The sequence below is a fragment of the Chelonus insularis genome, unplaced genomic scaffold, assembly GCF_013357705.1.
Source record: "Chelonus insularis isolate UGA/USDA-ARS -01 unplaced genomic scaffold, ASM1335770v1 contig_17_pilon, whole genome shotgun sequence".
Lineage (NCBI taxonomy): Eukaryota > Metazoa > Arthropoda > Insecta > Hymenoptera > Braconidae > Chelonus > Chelonus insularis.
In genome coordinates, this window is record NW_023276415.1 from 518,488 (window position 1) to 546,032 (window position 27,545).

General features: G+C 32.1%; 1 protein-coding gene across 1 annotated transcript in view; it reads left to right on the forward strand.

Annotated features, from left to right (window-relative positions):
- Nucleotides 1-10,361, forward strand: part of LOC118064294 (neural cell adhesion molecule 2-like) — a 433,677-nt gene extending 423,316 nt beyond the window's left edge. The window contains exon 14 of the mRNA XM_035078796.1: nt 9,840-10,361. Within this exon, the coding sequence (XP_034934687.1) occupies nt 9,840-10,132 (293 nt within the window). The 3' untranslated portion in view covers nt 10,133-10,361. The remainder of the gene's footprint in view (nt 1-9,839) is intronic.
- The last annotated feature ends 17,184 nt before the right edge of the window (nt 10,362-27,545 follow it).

Below are 27,545 nucleotides of genomic sequence, written 5' to 3' on the forward strand. Positions count from 1 at the left end.
AACACGTGATATCATATAGCTTACTTTATTCCTGAAGTCAGTATAATTGTTTTATCATTGGAACGGCCCCAAAAATAAACGTCTCTTTCCAATTTCAAGGTTAAAAAGATTCCTATTTGTCCCTTCCAAAGGGAGACTGCACCTTTGCGTGCACACAATTTTTCTGACTTTCGTTGAGAAGAAGATTCGAGCAACTTCGTCTGCATAATGTGCATGATAACGTTACAAACTAATGAATTAATCAAAAAGGTTTTAAGTATGAATTTTGTAGTAAAAATGAAAGACACTAAAAATTCATGTGTTCTTTACTACTATATAACTTTCTGGTGTCTGTCTGTCTGTCCAACTGTTCGGGATCAAAAACAAGATCTATTCAATATATTTGGGTTCATTTAACTCGTAATTTTTTCTTCTACTAATATTAGGTTATGAAACATGTAAAACGTATGCAAACATACTCCTTTTGTTTATAACAGTTGTTGACAAAATGTCAACTTGTGAATAACCTGAATCGTGCTTTCTGTGGTGAATCTTCTGTCTGGCTGGATTACTGGTCCATCAACTTGCTCTACGGGACTTCCGAACTCCTCCTGGTTATCATCATGACTAACACTGATTCTGGGTTGAATCTTAGAGCTCTTGGACTTTTTGTCCTCACTTTTTTGTTGCTGGTCAGCCATTTCAATCACTCACGCACTTGATTATCTGATAAAACTGTGAGTCACTTGATAAATGTCTGATATAGTGTGCGCTAGCACCACAAAACCTCCACAACCGAGTCGTTCTGATCGAGCTCGAAGGACCAATAAAATGTTGACAAAATGTCAACTTGTGAATAACCTAACCGTTTGAGGATAGGGATGAGTGTGCCGGAACAGAGCTAATGGAGAAGTCAGATGTTATAAATAATACAAAATTTTTTATTACGTAGCACTAACCACTACATTAGACACTGTACAAGATTTTACTCCACTGGATAAATGAAAAAAAGTGTCTCTAAAACTCAATGAATGTTCATTGTAAGTGCAGAATGTTAATGAAATATTAACTGAATAAGAACAGAATGATGATTGAATGTCTCAAGGTAAATAAACTTGGTGTTTTCGGTATTATTGACCGAGTCCACGAGCTCAATACGCTTCACAAATTTAGTTGAATGATGATAGGCGTCAGCCTATCGAGCAATGCAAAAATGAATTTTGAATTTTTTACGTGAATTTAATAAGACTTGTCCAAAAATATAAGTTGATTTTGCTTTCGCATGAAAGTGTGAATGTTCCTGTTGATTCAGAATTATACACCAGCACTAATGATTGACTCACAAAAGATAGATTTTGAGAAATGAATTAGAATGGCGTGAACACGTGAATGAGAACAGAAAAAAAATGGCGACAGGAACTTTATTAGTCAAAAAAGATACTGAAAATTAGTCAAATGAGTAATTAGATTAAGAATTATTGATTATTAGATCGATTGGTTATCGACCTAGTCCCAAGATGGCTGCTGGAGTTTCTGTCAGCTGGCAATTCAAACTTGAAAATTAATTAATTCTCAACTGCAGTGAAATCAGTTACGAACGATAAAAAATGCGGTCTATTAAATATATTTAAACTCGTTCAACGGGGAATTTCCTTTTTTGCTAAAAATAAGATACAAATTATGAAATCGTTTTGTTAAGAACAATTGAATTTGGTATAAACAATAGACAACGAGATGTAACTGATATATTTGAGTTCTTCCAACGAAACATTTGTTCTCCTTTCCAAAGAAAAGTACACACATAATATAAATAGAATTGACCTTTATCTGTTTATGAGAACTAAGTTGTTCGTAAGAAGCAAATACTATTAAACTCTAATGTGTATCAAAATGAGCTCATGTATACTTTGAAATTACTATTCAAGACATTCCCGATCAATCTATTGTGATGCTACATGATCATACACATTACGCATATATTAAGTTTTCAAGTAAGCGAATAAAAATTTTAAAGAGTTCTTTTTTGACAAACTGTCATCAATCGTTCGTAAAAGAATGGTACTTTTCATATAAATACTTCGAAATTATGAAAGACATTAGTGATACAGAATTAAGACAAGTCTAATTTTTCGTCATGTAAAGCTTTAAAAATTTCTATGTCTTGATCTCCAATTCCTGTTTTTGCCCTTTTTCAAAACATATTGACTGGACTAATAATATGCTCTTCAACTGAATATCTCGATTCAATAACACGATTTTTGATTGAAATTTGGATTGCAAGAAAAAAATTGAGGTCTCTAACGAAGTTTTGGAAAATAATACACACAAGATCTGTGTTGTTCATGACAAACCACGAGTACAGTATTGGTGTTAACATTTTCTAAGGACATGTAACTATTTTTGATAAATGTAGCTAATTATCACAAATCATAGTGCAGATAATTTTTGAGAAATTGTTAAAATATAATGTAATAAACTACACTTTCGGAACGATAGCATATCATGAAGTTTCATCTAGTTAAATTCTATTTTTCAGACAATCGAGAAATCCCTTTTAATAGATGTAACTCCTTTCTGTCTATACTTTACAGACAAAGTAAAGAGTGAAAGCTAGTTTTTATAACGAAATTCTTATTCAAAAAATATTTTACTATCTAAAGTAAGGAACTCTATGTTTTGGACTTTATCGTCATGATAAAATGTTGTAAATGTGGTTATTTTATCGATCGTTAATAGTTAAAATTAATTTATTGCTGCAGAAATCCCACACGAAAATCCAATTTATCCATAATGTATCTAGGAGATACATGAAATATATTTGAAATATATCCAAGATATATCCGGATACAAAAAAAATGTATGTGAGATATATCCAGGATATATTTCAAGTTGAAAATGTGTTTAATGCAATATACTCGAGTTCTCCTAACGCGTAATTTTCTCGTTCATTAAAATGAAGTAACACCCTGTGTAATCTTAGGGAAAAAGTTTTAGCAGGATCAATTGGAAAAGATTTGTTTCTTTATATGGATGAAATTGTTTTATTTTGAAAAGATTCAGATGAACATGGAAAAGAATTGATAATTTAATGGATAGATTAGAAGATGCAAATTTGAAATTACAATCAGATGAATGCCTTCTCTTAAAAGAAGAAGTTCGTTATTTAAAACATTTAATTCGTCAAAATTATTTGAAACCAGATCCAAAGAAAGTTCAAGCAGCTAAAAATTATCCAAGACCTACTACTTAAAAGAAAGTTAGACAATTTTTAGGATTTACAAATTATTATAGAAGATTCATTAAAGACTGCTAAAATTGCTCAATCTTTGAGTAATTTATGAAAAAAAGATATAAAAGTTAAATAGACTCAAAAAGCTGAAAGTCATTCAATTTATTAAAAGAGAAATTATGTACTCCGCCTGTATTAATTACTCCAGATTTTACTACACCTTTCATTATTCCCACTGATGCATCAGGATGTACTATTGAATGTGTTTTATCATAAAGAAAGATTGGTCCAGATTTACCAGTCGCTTATGCATCAAGAGTTTTAAAAGATTCAGAAATTAAATATGATACTTATAAAAAAGAAGCTTTAGCTATTGTTTTTAGTGTTAAAACGTATAGACCTCATGTTTATGAAACAAAATTTTTACTTTTAACTAATCACAAACCTTTAGTTTGGTTCAAAAGTGCAAAAGATGTTAGTGCACAAGTATTAAAATGGAGATTAAAATTATCAGAATATTAATATGATGTTTTCTATAAACCAGGAAGAATTAATTGTAATGCTGATGCTTGATCAAGAAATCCAATTCGAAAAGATAAACAACATGTCAAAGTAACTACAAGATTAGAAACTTAAAACAATAATAAATCAATCAATTATAATCAAGATACAGACAGTGGTATGAATGCACCTCATAAAATTATTGAAATAACTACAGAAATTCATGAAAGACCACGGAAAAAGAAACGAGGAGACCTAAGTCAGTCCTTCATAATGCATAGAATTACGTTTTATAATAATTAATAGATCGAGAAAGATTTAAATAGTAATTTCCGACATTAAATATAAAAATTAAGATACACATTGCTATGAATTTTATAGTGGTTTGTAAATTTATTCTAGTAGACGAAAAAATTACGCGTTAGAAGAATTTCAATACATAGCCTGGATTCTGTTTCTCATTGTTTATAACAAATTTAATCGTTATGAACAATTAACATAAACAAAACGTGACCAATAACCTTGTTAACAATCTTTTCTACGTGCCTGCAACATTCGGTTGCGATTGAATTAGAAGTTTTGGGGATTAGTGTGGACGGAGACAAAGACAGACACTAGAGATTTCTATTTTATTCTTGAATAAACATCATTATTTATATTTGAAAAAAAATTCAATCGACTTATGTTTCACATAATTCATATTTAAAAATGATCCATAAGTAAATTATATTATTTATATTTTTCATTAAAATTAACGAACGAAAGATATATACCATTCATTTGCTCAATTTACACATTGTTGGGAGTACTGTAGGGAGTAACTACATATATTGTAAAAAAATTTTGGCCACAATAGAGAGGTGTGACTGACAAAGAAGATGCCAGAAATTGAATTGCAATGTGCGGAGAACGGAATGAGGGGCGTGACCTATTTTGTATCTCGATGAATACTTAATAAAATATCAGTGCTCTGCAGTAGTCTGGGTGCGACCCAAAAGGTCCACATGATCAACTTCCCAGTGGAAAAAATAAAAAAACACCTTGAATAGAAACCGTTTCCAATTGTTTATAACAGATTTAATTGTTATATACAAAATGAGTGAGTTTCTATTTATGTTATACGGTTGGTAGCTGTTTTTTAGTAAAAGAAAAAATTACGCGTCGAAAGAATTCAAATATATCGCATAGATCTTGTGTTCCATTCTTTATAACAAATGGAATTGTTATAAACGAAATGAGTGTGTTTTTATTCATTTGATATGGTTAGTTACTTCATTTCAGTAAAAAAAAAAATTGTGCGTTAGGTCAATTCAAATATACCTCATAGATCCTTCTTTTCATTATTTATAACAAATTTCATTGGTATGAACGAAAAAAGTATGTTTTCATTTATGTTATGTTAAAAGGACTCATATATATAGCATGGATCCCTATTTTTATTGTTTATAACAATTTAAAACTTATTATTTAAATATTACCATGATCAACAATCATTTGTTAGTAACAATTTTATGGACACAATTCCATATCATTAACAATTATTATTGACTATTATAGCGTCTTTAATGCTGTTTTCTCAATCCTGAGACGAGTTTAAAGTTCTTTCATTGCTGATTTTGTTTCTGCCATGATACTTGATAGCTTTTTATGTATATTTTTGCATTTGCCTATCTTTTATATCACATTCTCTCTTTCAAGATACATTTTCTCACACACACACACACACACACACACACACACACACTTGTGAAGGACTCCACATCAAGGCAGAGCCTCGATTGTAGACATATAAAGAGGTAGTGGTGATGGTTGCTCTTAGCCTCTGTCCCGCTATAATAAGGGCAGAGTCACCAGGTATATTCACAAGGAAGGGTCCACCGTTATACCCAGTTATCAAGATATTCGCAATTAAACATTGCGTCGTGATGTCACGCGCAACCTTTTCAGTATAGAGTAGCGTGTTACTCGGCACTGTAAATATGAGCCGCTAGAGCGCGCTAGTTTGAAAAGGGTCAATAGATGGATAAGGGTGCAAGTGAAGTGACGGTGAGTATCTACCGCTACTCTAGACACGAAGGCTTTTCTTATTATTTGACATAGGCACGTGTATATATCTGTTTTGCTGAAATAGTACATCTCTTTCACGCTCACATCTAGGAGAGGACTGGGTAATACACGTGGTATGCGTAACACGCATAAAGATGCAAACGCGGTTGTGCATGACTAGTAGTCTAGTAGCCGTAAATTTAAGCCCTATGCTATCATGCATTAATTATAGGATAGAAATAAAATATCAGTGCCCTGTAGTGGTCTGGGTGCGACCCGAAAGGTCAGCACGACCAACTTCCCAGTGGAAAAAATGAGAAAATACCCCGAGTAGAACCCGTTTACATTCGTTGTAACAAATGGAATTGTTATAAACAAAATGAGTGTGTTTTTATTCATTTGATATGGTTAGTTACTTCATTTCAGTAAAAAAAAAAATTGTGCGTTAGGTGAATTCAAATATACCTCATAGATCCTTTTTTTCATCATTTATAACAAATTTCATTGTTATGAACGAAAAAAGTATGTTTTCATTTATGTTATACGGTTGGTGATATTTTTTTAGTAGAAGAAAAAATCATGCGTTAAAAGGACTCATATATATAGCATGGATCCCTATTTTTATTGTTTATAACAATTTAAAACTTATTATTTAAATATTACCATGATCAACAATCATTTGTTAGTAACAATTTTATGGACACAATTCCATATCATTAACAATTATTATTGACTATTATAGCGTCTTTAATGCTGTTTTCTCAATCCTGAGACGAGTTTAAAGTTCTTTCATTGCCGATTTTTTTTTTCGATGAAATATTGTCATCGTATTTTCATACAAGTATTCGAATCATTTAATAATTATATTTTTTTAAAGATTTCGAAATTTTGTCTAAAAAATGGTATAATTTGTAGATTGAGAAATTCAGGTCATTTTCCATTTTTGCTAGTTTTTTGGTTCTGCAAAAATAATGGCTAGACTGATTCTGTTGAAAACCTGATCAGTTCTAAGTTGCGCAATTACGTGTCAAATGCAGTTGGTTCCACGTCGATATCATTTTTTGTTCTCAAGATAATCGAGGCTAAAAATAATTCCGAACGCACATGCGTACATACACACACAGACGTCTACTGAAAAACGTTCGTATTCGACTCTGGGGACCTTAAAACGTGGAGATATGTCAAAATTCGGGATTCGCAAAATCGGACCCATTACTATAACTTCTTACTGGGAAGTTAAAAATTTTTTGTTATATATTCTTGTAGAAGACGATAAGGAGAGTATTTGTCCCAATTTTCATTACTTGGAAACAATAATTACTGTTGTTTATCGAGTATCAAAGTTTGGCAAATTTCGTTTTTTTACCTTTCACCGCTTACGTAGCGAGAACAGTAAGAGATATAAAAAAAAATCAATATCTTTTTTATAGCAAATTCGATTCTCTATGAAAAGTTCGCAAAAGCACCTGTCTATCATGGACAGATAAAAATATACAGCGCCGCAAAGGCGCGCTCAAAATCGAGCATTTCGGGCGCTCCGGCAGAATATGCCGTCGAGCAACTTTTTAATTAACATTTAAAAAAAAATATTTCCAACACATGAAAAAATCTGAACAAATTCTGGAATGTTCAATATCGTTTTCTGAACATTTTTCAATAAAAATTTAAAAAAAAAAAAATTTTCCGCTCTATAAAATGGGTATCTTAGTTTTTCAAAAAAAGTTTTATTTAATACTTAAAAAAATCTAAATGTTGTTCTGGGATTCGCTCACCCTCATTTTGAGGCTGAAGTTATTTTTTAATATGAAAATTGTGTACAGCAAAGTTTCATATTTTCATGTGAAGAGTATGAAACAATTTGAAAAAAATTTTTTTGTAGCATTTATTATAGACAAATTTTATAAACAAATGCGTCATTCTTAATTCTTTACAAATTTTTTTCATTCAATTTGTAGGTTTTTTATAAACAATTATCAACAGAATATTGAATTTATTGGGAAATATTTTGCAGTAGGTTAATTTCTAATTGTTTATAAAGACAATAGTTTTAATAACAATCATGGTTATTGAACAATTCATTTTTTAATAATGAACGATGTTCTTTCTAATAATGCATCCGAAAACATTATAATATTTTTTTAATTGTTTTTCAAACAATTTTTTTTACTGTGAATGGTTTTTTTAGAATCCTCGTGGAATTTTACATAAAAATAACCTCGGTTCAAAGTGGGAGGTTAGATTCACTAATACACTCATGATGCACTAGCTTTTGTTACTAATTTTATTTACAACAGTATTGATGTAAACAATCTAGCAATGGTAACTTTTTTAGATCTTTCCAAAGTTTTTGATATAGTCAACCATAAAATACTTTCATCTAAACTTGATGCTTATGAAGTTAGAGGTGTGTCTCTAGATTTTATAGAAAGCTATGTATTCTTATTTTAAATTAATTATCTGAAATGCAGATACTCAAGCCTTTGTTACAATTTATACTTCATCATTGGTGGAGATGGCTTATGAAAATTCTAACAATGCATCTTCGTGTTGGAGCTTATTGGTAATCTTACTAATTTTTCTTCTTCAATTTCAATTTCTTTAATGACTTTGGAAATATAACTAAGTGAACTTGAGTTTCGAATGAAGTGTCTTCTAATTTAAAAAATTACGGTTTTCAACTCAAGTATCGACTGTTCAATAGTTCGTCGCCAATTTCTGATTCATAGATAATCGAAAACATTTTCAGTTTAAGGAACAGAAGTCTGATAAATTTTGAATCATGAACCATTTGATTATTATTATAGTAGTTATGATCTATAAATTTTTTGAAAGAGACATTGTTACGCCTTAATCCAATTATTGTTTTTAGAAGTGAATAATTTGATAGAAGAGGCTTCGCCTTATCGACCTCCTAACAATTCTAGTCAGGGTATTTTGTAATATTTTTTTTTGAAGATTTCAATGGTCTGATACAATTTAATTTCTCAAGAGTAGCATTTTGTAATTGTTAAGGTAAAATTGCAGTGTAAAAATAACTGCAACTTATCAAATGAGGTACGAATATTTAATGAAACATCTTTTAAACATGGAGTAGGCTTACCTTTCCCGCAATGCCCTCTATATGTTTTCACAATTTAGTCGCAATCGGATTAGCCGTTTGGAAAGTTACCGCAAGCAGACAGACAAACATCAGGAATTCAAATAGTGATATGGATAGAAGATCTATACTACTACTATATCAATTCCTGGTGTCTGTCTGTCTGTTCGAAGTAATCTCCGAAAGGGCTTATGCGTTTGCGAACAAATTATGCATATATTTTTTTTATCAGTCCTAACTGAGAAAAAAATTTCGTTAAATGAAAAGATTTTTTATTCAATCAATAAAAGAAACTTAGAGTATTCTCAAAATAATATTTTATTCAGACTAATAGTAGTGTTATCGAAAACACATTTTGTCATTTGTTTCAATGTTGCGTCAAGTTTTAAAACAGATTTTCAAGGTTACGACAAGAATAAAAACAAATGACATTCTATTGATTTGAGTAAATAAAATGTTTTCAATCAAATATTCATAATTTTGTAGAAATATTTTATTGCGACTTTTTGAAATTTCGATGTTAATGATCGAATGAAATATTTTTTGTATGAAGTAATTTTTTTTCTCAGTGTCACACAGCAACAGATTTCTGAAATTGGCTTATTCGTGAACGAAGTCGCGGGAATCTGCTAGTACAGATAAAGATATATATGTACACATATTTACGCAAAGTACCTGTTGGAGACTAAGAATAATATCTTTCTCAAAAGGAATTACGAAATAATTTTGTAAATTCAAAGTTTGCAAATTAGTTCGTGAAAAAAAGTACTGGTAAATTATCATTCATATGATACGATTATCAGTAATTAATAGCCTTGTTATGTATATTAACGATTGTTAAGTGAATAATATCGTCATTATCTAAGGTGTTTAATATGAAATTTTTTCGATCATTTACTGGTTCGTTACCAAAAAACACATAATGACACCTTAGCCGTAAGTAATAATCTGTTTAGAGTTAATAGTGAGGTATTTTCTATTTTTCAGATGACAGCATATTAGAAATCGATGCAGCTCACTATTGTGGAGAGTATACATCTGGAAATTGGTTAATATCGAATTCAACAACGACAACAAATGAATTTCACTGTAAGATGGTCGAAAATCAAAGCAATAGACGATTATATTCTGATGGTACAGTATCGATATTATCAAATTCGTCAATGACCGGTGACATTATTGGAATAAATCAAGGAGTATGCGTTGCCGGAGAAAGTCTTGATGGCGAAGCAATTAAAAGACGATTGATGGAAAATAGACTTCCCGAAAGCTGTGTATAATTGAATCATTCTATTTAAAAAAAATTTGATAAGAAAAAGTCGTAATAGGCTACTTTTCTGTAAGCAATAATGAATTAAAAATTCGTTAATGTAAAAGAGATGATTTGAAGGCTGATCGTGTGAGTTGGTTATCTGTCACTGAATTTGGCTGCATATATTAAGCAAAGCAAATTTTTCATATAAATGTTCTTGTAAATGTGATGCTATAAGAAAAACATGAACAAAAAAACGGATTTTTGATTTTTACTTCCACGCACATGACCAACTAAAGGGATTCATAGATAAAGGTGTTGTATGTCATAACAGTTTATAAAATTTAAAATATGTCTCCTACAAAATCGACCAAACTTCAATTTTAGTACATACACTTTTATTTGCCTCAGTCTTCCATTCACATTGAGTAGAAAGAGCCTTCTGTCCAGCACTATCATTATTGAACTTCTTAGACTTTTTCTGATTGATTTCGTTATATTTATTGGCGAACAGTAAACCCATTATTTTACAAGTTATAAAGTAGATTATTGGTAAATAAACATGGACAATAAAGATTATTCTGTCTGAATGAGAGCATTATTATGTATTCACTTTAAATTTAAAGAGTAACAGATTCAATCGTATTTAAAAGTCTACATTACAAAAATTACATGAATAATATCATTTTTTCTAATTAGATTGCTTGAAGCGGTCATCAGAGGATATCTTGTGATAAAATTTGTGTTTAGTCTTTTTGTAGAGAATTTAATGCTCCAAAGATTAAATACTATTCACTTTCACCTTCCGAATAATCTATTTTTCTCTATTTTTGTTTTCAAAAACAAAACCATAATTTTTCATTAAAAATATGTCCTTATAAAACTTTCTTAATTCTAGTTCTAAGACAGTTTCTTGAATTTCAAACATAACCCTTTAACGTTATGATCTTTTTTCTTTTGTTCTCAAGAATTCAATAACACAAATCATTGAGAATAAATCTGGTTTTCGCATGGTTCTGACTTCGAGTCGGCCGGACGAGAAAACTACCTTAGTGGACTGTAATAATTCAGAGCAGAATAAGAACAAAAGGTTGGATGCTAGAAGGTTCCAAAAAATAGGTTATTAACACCGAATTGCTTGGGTTTTTTTTGGTTTTATTCAACAATAACACTTAACATAACCAATAGAACTTAATAATCACTACATATATTTGAGTTGACTGTACATTAATTGTTTGTACACGTATGAATTGTCTGATGGTTATTTTTTCACAAAAAAAAAATAGTCTCAAAACAGTGAATAGCAACATTCACAGGATACACCAGAGTTGTTCGGGGGTGCGATGTATATGTGAATGTCCGTGAGGCACTATGGCGTCGACGCCAGTTCAGCTTCGCGCCCAAAGACACTACAACTGAATATACTGGACCACTGGCACTGATGAGAGTAATTTCGATGATTCACGTATGTTCGTGAGAGTTGTCTGAGTCTACTTGACCGTCTTTGGCACTACCAAAGGTGAGCTGACTGCACAAAACCGCGATTTGACTGCGAACAATTATACAGAGATGACCGCGTGATTTGCCTGGAGCTAACTGACTCCACAAGTGCTCGACCGCGTGCTTCTTGGCGTCACTAGGGCCGTAGAGTTGCCTTCTGGGCCATGAGGGAGATACTTCCCGATGATTGGTCCAGTGAGTTGACTGACACGCCGGTGGACAAGTCCGGCATTACGAATTTTCAACTATTCTGAGACTTGCTGACTTGGGGCCCTCTAAGTCAGAACACATTGAAATCAAATTTGGAAAATATCGTATGCATTCACATAGAAAATACACGAACAAAATGTTTCCAATCATTTTCATGACTTCTGAATTCACGAGGAAACCTCGCGAGGTGACCACCGTCGATTTAGCAGAGGCTTCTATATAATAATCTACGTCGAAAATACCACGTATTTTTTTTTTTTTTGCGGAAAAAAGTTTTGAAGGCATGAAAATCACCCCTAAAGCTGTCAGTCTATAGAGGTAATTTTTTATTTTCACATATTTCTAATCGAAATTTTTCAGAACGACTTTATGCGTTAAAAACAACATAAAAAATCATGAAAAATACCTTTATTTACATATTTATAAAACTTGCGGGTACACATTTTTTTTTTATTGAAAATAACACAAAATCTATCACCTAAAGACTATTAATTACTTTTCAAGGAGACCAATTTCAATCGGAAAAGCATAAAAAATTATGAGATACGTGTCTTTGTAATTTTTAGAATAACGTCAAAATCGATGCCAAAAAACTATTTTTTTTTTTTTTTTTCGAAAAAGTCCATAACGGAAAAAAATATAACTCAAAAACTAAAAATTATTTTTTCATGGAACCAATTTTTATTGGAAGAGCATAAAAAATTACGGGATACGTATCTTTGCTATTCTAGAAATGACATCGAAATCGATGTGGAAAAAAATATTCCTTTTTTTCCAAGATTTGTATCAAAATGAAGAAGATAAATTATTTATTTATTGTACGTATTACATATATGATAATCTTATCAAAACGGATAATTGCAATATTTTTACACCCTGGAATTTCACAATGAGATTTACAGTTATCTCCAAATACAAAATCGACTCGATTTGCAAATTCATCTAGTTTAATAAATGTATAACTACTTTTAAACCATGGATGATAAAAAAGATTCTGGTATCGCGGAGATGAGAGTTGATTATAAGTCATTGATTGTAATTTAAAAATATTATTTCTCAAGTGTAAATTGAGATCATCCCCTCGTGTTAGGTCATTGTCTGAAGAATGTCTTACAAAGTTTTTCTATATTTTAAACTCAAAAACATCTGATGGTTGAATTTCTTCAGTAATCCCTTTAGGAATAATCATTATCTTAATTTCTTTTTTCGGTGATTCGGTAGACGTGACAGCTTTAGAACAATGTCCATTCCACGTACCAATCAACAGTAACTTTTTTTTTCCAACATTCGGAAAAAATACATCCTTCAAACAGGTTTTGAAGTGTTCTAAAAAAATAAGTATATAAACTTCCAGAATATATCATATAATATAATATTTAGATTGAATTTTTTAACCCGGAGTAAGTTTTCTAGATTTCGATATTTCTACGTGTACATTATCTGGTCTAAAAAGCGATGCTTTTATCCGTGGATCAGGTTCTCCAGTTAGTCCTTTTAAGGCAAGAAAAAGGGGAGTGAATAGTTCTTCTTCAGCTGATATCGTTGGTTATATAGTATAATTGTGAGTTGTTAAAGAAACCGATCGAACTGTGCACTCTTTTTTTTCTTTTTCTGGAGCTAAAGTCCTCTCTGAATATACTCCTACCTGAAAGTCACTTTGATCAAAATTACATATGTTGTCTAAACCATATGATTAAATTTTAGATTTTACATCGTTAACGAACACTTCTGATGTTTGTTTTAATATTTCACGATCTTCAATCATTTTTGATAATATAAATTCGTTAATTTTACGAGAAACAATATGATGAGCTCTTTTGAATGATAGTATCCACGTTGGAGATGCTTAAAATCGAAGATCATCAAATTGTAAATTTTCTTTAGCTAATAATGCCCATTTCTTCAAATCGGAATCATAAACTATCATTTCAGCATCGATAGCAGTTTTAAGATTTCCCAACGTATATTGGGATACTTGAGCTATTTTTTTTTGTATGTTCCACCTTATTTCAATTGATGTGCTCAGCGTTTTAATTGTCAAGTAGACTGTACTTTTCTAAATTTTTGCTGGACACTATCGATACTTAAATTCTTCCTTTTACCAATTTGCTAATACTCAACTGCTCGCAATTTATAATCATGACTCAAGCTCTTGTTATTAGTAGTACATCCTCTATCGGACCCTTTTGGTTTATGGATTGCAGATGCATATTCTTCGTCTTCTATAATTTCTGGTTCCCAATCCTTATATGGTTCTTCAAAATGCTATGAATTATCCTCCATCATTTCGATATCAGAATACCCATTTATTGCATTCAACAATATTTGTTCGAAGTGATTCTTCAAATATATTTTCGCATTTTTTACAGGTGTCTTCATAATTTTTATAGTTTGAAATGTTGTTAAAAGTAACCGAATAACATTGAGGGGGTTAACTTTCATTGGCTTCGAGACTCTTCAGAAAATTGGCTGACTTGCAGTCATATTTCGCCACCTGTGACACAAGATTTAGAAGAAAAGTGGTTTATCATGTAGCAGCATCTCATCATTGAGAACTAATAACTCGCTAGTGATCATGGAAAAATTGACAAGAATTACTGCAATGTGTCAACGCATGGTATATCTGCTTCTGAAATGATCAGCACAACCTCTGAAATCTCCGTTGGCTCCAAGTGCAATAAATACCGCCAGCAAATTTTTCAATCAATTACACGCGAAAGAAATATTCTTGTTTGTCTTAACCTGTTCATCTGTCCTCTTGAACTCTTGCGCGTAGGTGAACGTTTGAAAAATTCGAACCTGAACTTCGCGAATAAACACTAGTCATTCAAGACGCTCATCTACAACCATTACATTTCATTCGCGATTTCATTTTATACGATAAACTTTCATTAATCTCAACGCAAATCGAAGCTATCTTGAATTCCCGGCCACTATGTGCAATTACGAATGAGCCTGATGATTTGGATGTTCTCACTCTAGGGCATTTTTTAGTCGGGCATTCATTTAGTCTTGTTCCAGAACCTAACTTGGAATGGATAAGAACATCTCGACTCTCTCACTGGCAGCACCTCTTCTAGCTAGTGCAGAGCTTCTGGTCTTGGTGGTCCAAGGAATACCTTCAGAGACATCAAACGGTTGTACAAATGGAACAAAAACGCTAAACCAATTGAAAGGGGTGATCTTGTCTTGGTCATTGACATAAGATTACCACCAGCCAAGTAACCCTTAGGAAGAGTGATGGACCTCCACCCACGAAGCGACGGTAAAGACCAGCTCATCGACCTATAAGTGACCAATCGTTACACTAATTCCACTTTACGTTTCTTTAAGTGAAGAAAATTCGTCGCTTGGATCGACGAAGGCGGGCGATGATGTTGAAAATGAATAATCAACCCGGTTGGGGAAGTTTAGGGCACTAATAATTTTTTACTCTACAACCCTAAATCCTACTCCGCACTTTATCTTCACGCTCACACCAGATGTGTAAAAAAACCCACGCACACGTGGTGAGCAAGTGCTGGGCCTTGTCTGCGCTCTTTTTCTTAAGATTTTCCTTCCCTTCCTATGTGCTCTTCACCAATCACAGTCACCCTTCTTTCTAGGAACGATACCATCTTTGTTCTGCTTCGCCTCTAAGCTTCTTCTGAGAACCAGTCTATCATTTTGACCAGTAGTTACTTTTCTAACGTCTTCGAGACTAGTGTCTTTCTTAGTGTCAAAAGAGTACTTTTTCGTTTGTGCCAAGTGAAAATCAACACCGCCTTCTCTGAACGCCCGCTAGACTTCCACTGTGGATCTTCATCATTATCTAACAGTAAGTCGCCACCTTGCTCCTAAAGAAAAACCGCTGGGCCTACTATTAACGTCTCAACCCGCTATCCCTACCGCTAAGTACCAACATTAGCAATTTTAATGTACTTTACATCACTTATCACTTTCTTTTACAAGTTTTTATTTGTGTATCAACTTAACCTTAATTATTTTCTCATAATTCGTTACTAATAAACATTTGATTGAAACAAAGTATGTGTTCCTAGTTTTTGTTCCTAGTCCTATTCGGCTGGCATACCTACCTACTACTAAACATGTTGATTCTTTCTATTCGCACGTATAATGGTTTCAGCTGGAGCTAAGAATTCAATGTAGTACACATATTCGGTGTTTTAATCGCAAGTAACATTATTTGGCTTGTTGAATAAGATATGTTAGAAGGTAGAGAGAGGGAAATTCCAGAAAATTCTTACTACCTTTCTCAATTACTGACTCAAATTTTTTAGGTAAGTAGGGTAGCATTCGTGATTTGTTTGTTATGCCTGACAAGCCGATAAGATCCAAAACAAAGTTTCATTTCAGCCGTAGTGGAAAACTTAGCATTTTGTGTCCTCGAGTTATTCATGTATAAACATGAGAAGAAGGTCAGAGCTTTTAAAGGTATCATATGAAATGTCTTACTTTGAACTGTTGTGTAGACAATTTAAATTTACTAGTTCATGTATTCAGTTATTAAATGATGCTTTCCTTTATTAGCTCAACATCATTATTTTATTTTTATGGTTTGGCATTGAATCCAATGAACATGAAGCTATGTAGCCAATACTAGACTGACTTCTGATTAACCATCCAACTGGGCCACGAACTAACCAACCATGAAGGGCTGAGCTTCCTTTCGATACAAGGCGATTACTCGGTTTAAATGTGGAAGTACAGAATTGAAAACTTGAGTGTTGTCAATACTTGGGTGTGTACTGCAATTTCATCATTTATGTGAAGTGATTCAAGTGTACAATAGACTGCACTCTTTGACTTGATAGAAGAGTTGCTACCAATTCTTGTCATCATCATTGTAAAATAATATTTCTCAGGCATTAGATTGCGTAATGTAGTCTATTATTAATGTAATTCCAGATAAGTGCTCTTAATCAGCGTAAATTAGTAGATAGAATTGGAGAGTGGATAATTCATTGATTAAGGTTGCCTTGGGTAACCATAAGAACTCTCATGGGTTTTAGTAGACTGAACTCTCATGAGTTTAAATAGGTGGGAGGAGATAGAGTGTGCAGTACTGTAGAACTCTCATGAGTTTTAACGGGAGTGAGGAGATATGGTACGTTACCCTATCCATAGTATTTAAGTGGCTGGAGTAATCTCTTATGGTTTTTAGTGGAGTGTGGTCAATGCCCTTAGTGGAGGGACATTCGCTGGTTTGTTACCTGTGATAATTTTTTTAGGTAATCTATATAATAAGGTCATTTTAGACATTTTTTTTAAAATGAAATATACTGTGAACTGGAAATATTTTTTTCGTTAACAGTATATGACAGTAGATAGACTATGAAAGTTCTACCACACTTCAAAGAGTGTTGTGGTAGAACTCTCATAGCTGTGGATGTGTGGAGTGGGGGGTTTTTAGGTTTTGTTGAGGCGGGGGTCGAGAGAGGATTCCTGAGGTAAGATGTCGAACATACATGGGGAAATCTTACTAAATAATTAATGTTGTCTGGGCGTTATCTAAGTGTAGGTATGCTGTGCCTCGGTATGTGGACAACATAGATAAGAAAATCTTACTGAATCACCTGGATCCTTTAAACTTCAGAACTGAAGCTAATGCGATGCATTGACCTGCAGCTGCATAATCTTAAGTTGCTATGGAATCTAGAAAAATGTTCTGTGGGGAGAAACACGAGTAGGGAGGAAAAAAGTAAGGAGTAAGGCCTAGGTATTTAAAACAGACTTGCGTTAAATCACACTTTACGTGAAAACATTGAATAAACTGTGCGAGAAGTGTATATAGAATTAAAGAACATAAAACGAGGGATGAAACTAATACATATACAGATATCGATCATTGGATTATTCATCATGAATGTTTTATAAATAATGATGATACAATCTTTAATCATTAAAGAACACCTTTACAAGTTATCTACGTACAAGTTAAAAAAAACATTTGATCCGTTGTTTAAGAATGATGAATTCAAAAAAAATACTTTCAACGTATTATAAATTATGGAACACCTGAATCATTGGTCGTCATGTGTTGCAGAATATTACGAAATATGAATTGAAGAAGCAATTGGTCATCATCACCATCATCATAATATTCAATAAAAAAATTTAACTAAAGTTTCATTTTTCGGATGTAATTAAAGCTTAAATTTTTTATAATGGCGTATTATCCAAATAGAACGCACATTATTGATATGGATGGCTTCAGAACATATAGAAAATTCTACTGCAAAAAAATAGCGTTTATTCGAGTCGAACGAGACAAACTCGCATTCTTGGGAATTCAGAGTTATAATATTAAGAAGCTTAAATGTCCAAAATTTAAAATATTATATAATCAATTGCGGGAACGACGTACGGACTGATTTGAAATAATGGAAACATCGGATTGTCTCCAGCATGATGAATTGAAAGTTCGTAGGGGTAAATCAAGTCCTAAAATAGCTCATTGTCCTTAAAAGAAGGTTTACGCTTTTAATCAATTTTTATAGGAAATATTTAATAATTATGATTTATAAAAAAAAGAATATGTTAATGTTTTATAAATATGAACTGATAAAATTTATTAAATATTGTATATAATTTTTTTTCTTTTTCAAATAAACTCTAAGATTAATGATATGCATGCTTTTGAATTATTTCTACAATAGAAAAAACCTATAATAAAATATTCATAAGATTTTTTTTTTAAGAAATACAATTTTTCTCCCTTTTTAATTCTTTTATTTGTGTATAAATATATAAATGATTACCATTTTTGAAATTCAACTTAAATATAAACATATAATTATATATTTTCTGAATCAATTTACGAATTTGTCCACTTAATGGTTTACATTCAACTATTAATAGATTCATTTTGTCTTGAACAATCTATTACAATAAATGGTCTTCTTTCCATGAAATTTCCTTTATTTAAGTATGGTCTTTTAATGTTTTTACTATAATAGGATGAAAAAAAATTCTTGTATATTTCATATATAAGTACATATTTACTATTTAAAACATCAATATTCATGTTAGCATATGGATATCGCTGTAAATTTAGATAAACAGCAAAATCTTTAATTTTACCATGATCAAATATATAATTTATTTTCACGTTTGTAATGAAAATGTAATATATCGATAGATCTTTACTGATGTAACTTACCATATCAACTCTCTTTAAATCAGACATCGTCACATATGGCACCAACTATTCAATTGTATCAAAAGTAATTTTTACATTTTCTGCTGCTGTTATTGCTGCAATAGCTGCTTCAGTTTGATGTATTGCATTCAAAGCAGTATTGGCTTTTATGAGTATTAGCTCATATTTACAGTTAACAATGACTTGTTTCTAATCTTCGGCAAATCCAAATAATAATTTTAATGGAATGATGATGTCAAAATTTCCATTGGAATCACATAGTTTTTCATTATCAAGTACCATTCCACTTTTCCAAAGAGTATTCTTGCTCTGATGTAAATGATGGGAATCCCTTCATGAGTGTTGTAATGCCCTATACATATTCCATTAACACTTAATATAGATGTTAGTTTTTTTTATTTATATACTTCTCCTGCTTTATCAATTCTTCGTTCGAAACCTAAAAATTCACCGATAGAATCTTTAGATGTAAAGTCAATAGCTGATTTTTCACTATATAATTCGATGACAAGTGTACTTTTTTCAACTTCTAATGAAAGATTTAATTGAGGATCTGTCACAGTGAGAAATGTATGAATATCTTTGAGATCATAAGTACCAGTTGGAATTGTAATTGTAGGATATTCGTCTTTTGTTTGATATCGAAATTTATTGTTGTCTTCATATATGTTTGGAATTGAATTAAATGTAAGAGAATCAACAAATCCAAGAACATCTGTGTTGTCTAAATTGACAATTGCTGATTCATTTTTAGAAGGTCCTGATGTTGGTAAATCGTTTCTGATGAAGACATTTCGGAAAGATGGTATTTCTAATTATTCTGTATACTATAGCAAATTAAAATTAGTTAGCGCTCGGTTTGGTAATTTTATCAAATTCTTTTTTCAATCCCTCTTCTGATTTATATCGATTCAGATATGCTCCTTTTCCAGTTTCATATCGATCCAAATAAGCGCCTTTACTAATAGCTTCCATTTTTTCATTATGACGTTTGAGTTTATTAAACGTTTTGTTTGCTGCTCTGGCGCTATTGACAGCCTTAGCGATCCCAGTAGCATCCTCTGCCAGGGCACCTGTAGCGCTTAAATTTGCTAACAATGGAAGCAGTGGTAACAAGCCACCAGATCTTTTCGTTGAAGATAGACGACGTTTACGTTGTGAAGTTTTCTTTTTCTTCAGTGGTCTTTCCTTCACTCTCTTCTTTCGTAAGTTAACTTTCTTTTTCTTTAATCCCATTTTCAATTTTGTCTTGAGTTTCATAGCATTTCCAACACTCCACGTTGCTATTTTTCCATCTAAGCCAGCGTCTCTAGCTAGTACACGTTACCACGCTTATTCAGCAAGTATTTTATCCGCTCAATGTCTCTGTGATAGATTTTCTCTGTTCGGAGAATATGCTATATCATGTGCTCGACAAGCAGTATCCAATGGATTGATTCCTTGATCACCTCGAGTCATTCGTTGTAATCGGTCCACAAAATTGATAGCCTGGAACATGTAATTCATCGGGTAAATTATTCATGATTTTATTTAGTATCCCCGCTCATTTTTCAGATGTTTTTCTCTTAACAGTCATTATTCAACTAAGTAAAATCTATAAAATTGTCGATATTTAAATCTTTACGCTTAGTCATTATCGAGATGGAGTTTGAACCACAAGATTTAAAATTATCTGTAGACAATTTTAATAAAATTATACCAATGGAAAAAAATACAAAGGCTAAACGTCATGGTGAATTATTACCAAATACTATACGCTCAGTTATTTGTGGACCATCTAATTGTGGAAAAACAGATGCGTTGTTGGCACTAATCACTTATCTAAATGGATTAAGACTTGAAAATATTTATCTGTATTCCAAATCATTTAATCAACCCAAATATAAATACTCGGAAAACTACCGATGGATGGCGTTGGTTTTTTTCCCTTTAATGATAATGAACAGATGATGCTCAACCTAATTCTATTATAATATTTGATGATGTACCTTGTGAGGAGCAAGATAATGTTCGAGCATATTTTTGTATGGGTCGTCACAAAGATGTTTACAGCTTTTATCTTCGTCTGACTTATGCCAGAATTCCGAAACAGTTAGTACATGATAATACAAATTTTCTCATTCTCTTTTGACAAGATGAAATGAACTTACGTCATAAATATAATGGTCATGTTATTACAGATATGACGTTTCAACAGTTTAATGATTTATGTACTCTGTATTGGAATAAGGATAAATATAATTTTCTTGTAATCGATAAAGATAGTAAAATTATCAATGGACGATATAGAAGAGGCTTCGATTGTTCCATATGCATAAATAGAATGCTTTATTCTGAAAATATACATTTGTAAATAATTGTTTGCCAAGTAAACATCATCTATATAGGTGAATTGAGTGGACAACTGGAGGAGGCAGACAATGTCTTGGAAAAATGGACAGATGTCAGTGATGTTACACGTCGAAACGATGAAATGATAGTGAAAAAATGATAGTGAATATTCATTAAATAAATTTTTTAAGCCCGTCATTACATTACATCATTACATTACATCAACTCATAAATGAAAATCATCTCTCCTGAAATACCATTATTAAACAATGATAATGTAACTATATCAAAGAATGAAAGACAATATGCCACCTCAATAAAGAAAAAATTCAATCGTCAGAAGATATTTTCGCTATTTATAACGCTAACATGAAAACGAAGAAATCAATCAAAGCAAAGAAGTTAAAGCAATATTACAAGCTATGAGAAGACCAATCCTTATAAATAATTTGGAGCATGAAATAATGGAAAATACAAAAGTACAAGATAAAGAAGAAAATGAAAGAGCAGCACAAGGAAAATATAGAGAAGCTGTAGGCGGGAAAGAAGGAGCAGTAGGAGGAGTAAAGGAGGGAGCAGTAGAAAGAATAGAAGTTCTAGAAGAAGAAGAAGAAGATCAACGACAAAAGCCTACAATAAGAAAAATGAGTATCAATCGTCATTGTCAATATTGGACTCCTAGTTACGATCAACTTTATGGCCCTCCAGGCAATAATTTCAAATAAACAAAAGATGATAATTATAATATTGATGGTAAAAAATTCTGTAATATAGGTGACGCTACAGATTTAAGTGATGCTATATCACTGAAAATTTCAAATGATATTTCTGAAGAATTGAAAAAGCAAATTCAATTAGTTGATAATAGGGTGAGAGTACTTAATAGAAGAAAAACGTATGTAACATTTAAAATTGAAAATGATGTAGCAGCATCAGTAAAAAATACACTGAAAACTCAAACATCTTCTACAGCCAATTCAATCAATACAATAAATTCAAAGTTAACAGCACTTTAAACCAAGTTGGATGAATTAGAGGTGATACTTAAAAGAAGTATATAATCTAAAAGTATAGTCAGAATCTAATCATTCGTGTGTTAACTTCTGTGGTGTTAACATCATTTTCTGTAATATAAAGCATGCATTGTCTTGGAGAGCGTTGGGAATTTACTCCCGGTCTAGTGAGAGGGCCTCCTGGAATTGGTTTCCAATTAACTAGTGACGATCAGTTTGATATTAATGGTAAACGATTGAGTAATTTAGCTGATTCCATAGATTTAAATGACGCTGCATCATTGAAAAGTGTTAGTAATATGATACATCAAGAATTTAAAAGCTCACATAAAATACTGTTGGCAGATTTGGATGAAGCAATATATTTATCACATGATAAAACATCATTATTGAGACAATCTATATCTACTTTGAGAGAACAGATGAACGACATAGAAGATGCAGTAACTGGTGAAATATCATTATCATCAATAAATGAAACTATATCTACTTTAGAGGAGAAGAGAACAAAAATTAATCGCAAAGAGAATTTATACTGATTCTGAATTTTCGAAATTCGATTCCATCACTGATTTAGTGGAATCGCAATTTAATGTATGTTGACAAGCTATAATAGACTCTTGAAATCATCACAATCATTGAATTTCCTACTTAGTGGTCTAACCTGGAATAATAAATCAGATGGAAAAATTTCAAAAAGCAGTTGTCGATGAGCTGCATAGACCTGCAAGAAAAAATTTCAACCATCGAAAAGTTCATATACAAGGTCTTGATGAAACATGGCAAGCAGACGTGGTTGATTTAACTGCTTACTCATCCACCAACAATCGATGAAAATACATTTTAACAATTATCGATATTTCCTCGAAATATGCCTGGGCTAAACCGGTGAAAACAAAAAATGGAAGAGATGTCACCAATGCTATAAAATCAGTGTCAATAGAGAAACGAGTACCTCAAAAATTACATGTAGATAGAGGCAAAGAATTTTATAATGAAGAATTTCAGACACTTATGAAGCAATACAACATAGAAATGTATTCAACATTTACAAACCTAAAGGCGTCTATATGTGAACGATTTAATCGCACATCAAAAAGTAAAATGTGGAAACAATTCACTATACGTGAAAATTATGAATAAATTGATATTTTATTTTTGAAAGATGTAACGGTTGATAAACAATTGCTTCAAGATATTTATAAAGAAAATTTACATTCAGCAAATAAATATTTAAAATTGAAATTTAAAATTGGAGATAAAGTTAATAATATGTAATAGTTTGCTCCATAACGTTTTTCCCATTCTGTAACAAGTTTGACATCTCTATGTTTCCTAACATTTCCCATATTTTTACCGAAAACAGCATTATTCATAAACTTAAAAAGGTTTTTTTCAAACTCATTTCTCGCCTCTTTTCTTTTGTCTGTATTCAAATCTATATATGGCTTTAACCATCGAGATTGTTTAAATTTCAAAACTCTATGTATATTTGTTACTTTTAATCCTAATTCGATACATTGTTTTAAATTTCTATAGTGAATAATATAATTTTTTTTATCATATAAAGTTGTCATTAATTTGGAATGCTTTGAATTAGGTGCTCGAGAATGCTCGGGGCAAAGGGGCAGATCTTTATGTCTTTCAAATAAACTTTGAGGGTATTCCAAATCGACTTCAAGTATGTAACCAGTAAGATCATGATCGCTTATTGTTATAATATCGATTTCTGTTGTAGACCATTCGAAAGAATCATATGGTAAAGAAGAGCTCATGGTCGCTCCATACAAATTATTAACATCATAATACATTGAATATGATACTTCTTTATGTAGCTGATAATCGTCACCCATACATTCATTATTCGCCTCAGCATATCAGTTACAACATTGTGATACTCCACCTCTAATTCCTTTCTCTATAAATTATACCATTTCAGCATCACATGAAATATGTAATTCAATACCTGTGCATTTAAGCATAGCATCAAATACTAATCCAGGTGCTGTGTAGTAATGTAAAGGATCTAAATTATAAGTTTTCATACAATTTATTCTAAAATTTTCAAATATATCAGTTAGAAGACAAACATCTATAGTCAAATATAAATCATAATAATCACGTAATGTTTTAATATTAAAGTGAGAACATACTTCAGGTGCATGCTCATAATCCTCATCAGTTACATTTGAATTATTTAGAAAAGAAAAAAAAAGTTTCCATCAGGTAATTGCTTTTCTTCAAGTTTTCCCCAATTACTACAATATTCATATGGAAATACACCTTTGTTCTGACCTTGAGTCGGCTGAGTGAGAAGTCGGGACTTTGTGGACTGTATTTTTTAGGATGTTTGGATGCTAGAACAGTCGGGACTTTTGAACGGTGTAAATGAGTTGGCTGACACTATTTAACAGTAACAGTTAACGATTTATTAAACACTAAAATGACAGTAACAGAAAAATAACATAAAAGAGTCTTTGAATTGTCTGTACAGTCTTGAGTTCACGGAAATTTTACACAGAGTTCACAGATGAGTTGACTGATGAGTAGAGGATCACAGGAAAGTTGTAAGTTTTCCAGTACTGGTCTCTGCACCAGGAGTAGCCTGATTTTTTTGAGTAGTCTGAGTTTCATTGTGTTAGCGTCAGCCACACAGACACAAGCGAGTTGTTCGTGTATGGATCTTGTGTGTGTGTCTGTCCATGAGGCCGTGAGGCGTCGAAGCCGACATCATTCGCGCCTTTTGTGAGAAGGTGCTGATGCGGACCAACACGAGCTTCCTGAGGATGTCTTCTAAGAGGTAGACTGCCTGATGAGTTCATAATCATCACTATAGATGATTAACTGGTGAGTTAGTCCATGTCTGAGGAGTTGTCTGGGTTTTCACTAGAGAGTTCGACTGCGTGCGCTCTCTGCTAGTACACACGTACCGAGTTGACTGTTACAACGAGTTGTCTGTAGATCTGCATCGTCCGATGATGCCCAAGAGTCGTCCGAGTACGAGCTACGTACGAATACTCGTAGTAACCGGCGAATACAGAAGACTACGGTCCGTGTTTCTCGAAAACTCTGCGTTCTCGAAGCTTCTAGGCCCTTCGAGAAGGGATATATACGTCTAGGAATTAATTAGAGTTGTCTAATTGGCGAAAATGAGTTGGCAGGAGAGACCTCGAGTCATCTAATTATTCGGTGGGGAGAAAAATGTTAGGCCGTCGATAGAGTACCTTAGACCAAGTCAGAACAACCTTTTTCATATCGCTAATTTGAATGATTCTTCATCGGAAAAACTCCATCGCGTCATTATTTTATTATCATTAGATAAAAATTTAGATAATTTATCGATACTGGAGCTCATAAAACGGAATGAATCTATAAAACGAAGCAGTATGTTTAGATTTTTTTTCTTTTCTCCATCATTATCATCATTTAACTTTTTAAATTTCTATTTTTATCGATTTCAACTACTTTGGTGAATGATAAATATTTTTCTTTATTAATAGGAATAATAGTTACAGTACCGGGAAAATCTGATGATGATGATGATTCAATAAGAAAATGTGAATCGTATCCCGATAAATTATGGAAAACAATTGGAATTATGGGTTCTATTTGATAGTTTAAATTACACTCACTATAAGCAGGACCGCGCAATTTTCTTGTTAAATGACAATGATCGCGAACTTTCGGTTGATCGGGTGCAATGCGTTTCTCACATATATGACAATTTTTCTCTGTATGAAAATAAGACTGCTGCTCATCACTGAATGGATCCATTGACTTGGGATTATCAATTATTTCTTTATATTTTTTAGAAAATCCATATAACTCTGTCATAAACCATTTTATACAATCTTCTCCATGTTTGAGAGCAAATCTCGATTGTGAATCATCATAAGAGTAATGTATTTAAAAAGCTATACTATACTGTATATGGTTAGATCTTTCTTCAATAGGTGGTTCAATAATGCACTCGAAATCAGCACAAATTCCAAAAGGTACTTTTTCTTTATACATAAAAGTTTAAAATTTCATTTTTTAATTTTCTTCTTCGGGGAATGGAATTTCACGATCATTGAAATTAATACAATCTTGAATATGTTTATCACGGGATTCTTCCGTGTAAAAGTGATTCAAACAACGGTCACAAAGATCTATACTCCCATTATGATTCGATAGTTGACTTGATACTAAATGAGAAAGAGATTCAATACGTGAGTAATGGTAAACTGGTTTTTTTATTTTCATCTACTCCTATCTCGGAAATCAAAAGATTCGTTGTAATGTGATTTTGACTACTTGTTCGCGTATCTGATGCTGGATGTAACGAAGCGAAAACTGACCACAGAAAACAGTATTTATCATTCTAATTTTTATGGTTAAAACAGCTTTTCTTTTTATTGAACTAGGAAGATCACAATATGTACTTATTTTTTTTTTTTTACTTTTCTTTATATATCTCGATCCTTTCAAAGGTGTATACTTTTTGACGTTATTTTTCGATAACGTCCCATTGTCAGCTCTAGAATTGTTTTGTTAGATATTTGAGGCTGATAACAGCCAGTTCAGTATGTTCCAATAATAATTTATGAAGTAAATCTATTTACTTAAAGCTCATTTTAGCAGTTACCTTTACTTACATAGTCCAATCATGCCTATTTTCACATGTTTTATTCATCATAATTATTTTCTCACGCCAAAATATTTAATTGCTTAGTTATACTATTGTTTTATTCAAATTTATGAGTCATCAGACTTATTTTCAATTGATTTTTGTATATTTTCTTATTAATCTTATTTATAGAGAGTAATCATTATTTATCAATTTATTTATTATTATTTAATGCAAACCAATGCTAAGGGATTTATTCAGTAATTACAATTAGTTTGTAATCTCAATAACACGAAAAGAAGCAGAGTTTCGATCAGTGAGTAAATTTGTCAACCATATGGACTATTGAGAGGAGAGTTGGGAGGCTGTAGTGGAGTAGAGGACCAAAAGCAACGTGTCACCCTACAGTTTTTTATGCTGGGAGACGTCTTAGCCCTAATGGTTGTAGTCACGAGGCCAGTAAAATGGGCCTCCAATAAAAAGAAATAAGTGTGGAAGAGGTCGAATTTTGTTAAGTTTAGTCATTAAGTTTGGAATTAGGATTAAGTTTTGGTGCACATTAGTTTTAAGTCACCCCTCTATATGAAAATCGGGGAGAAGTCACGTAAAGATAGCC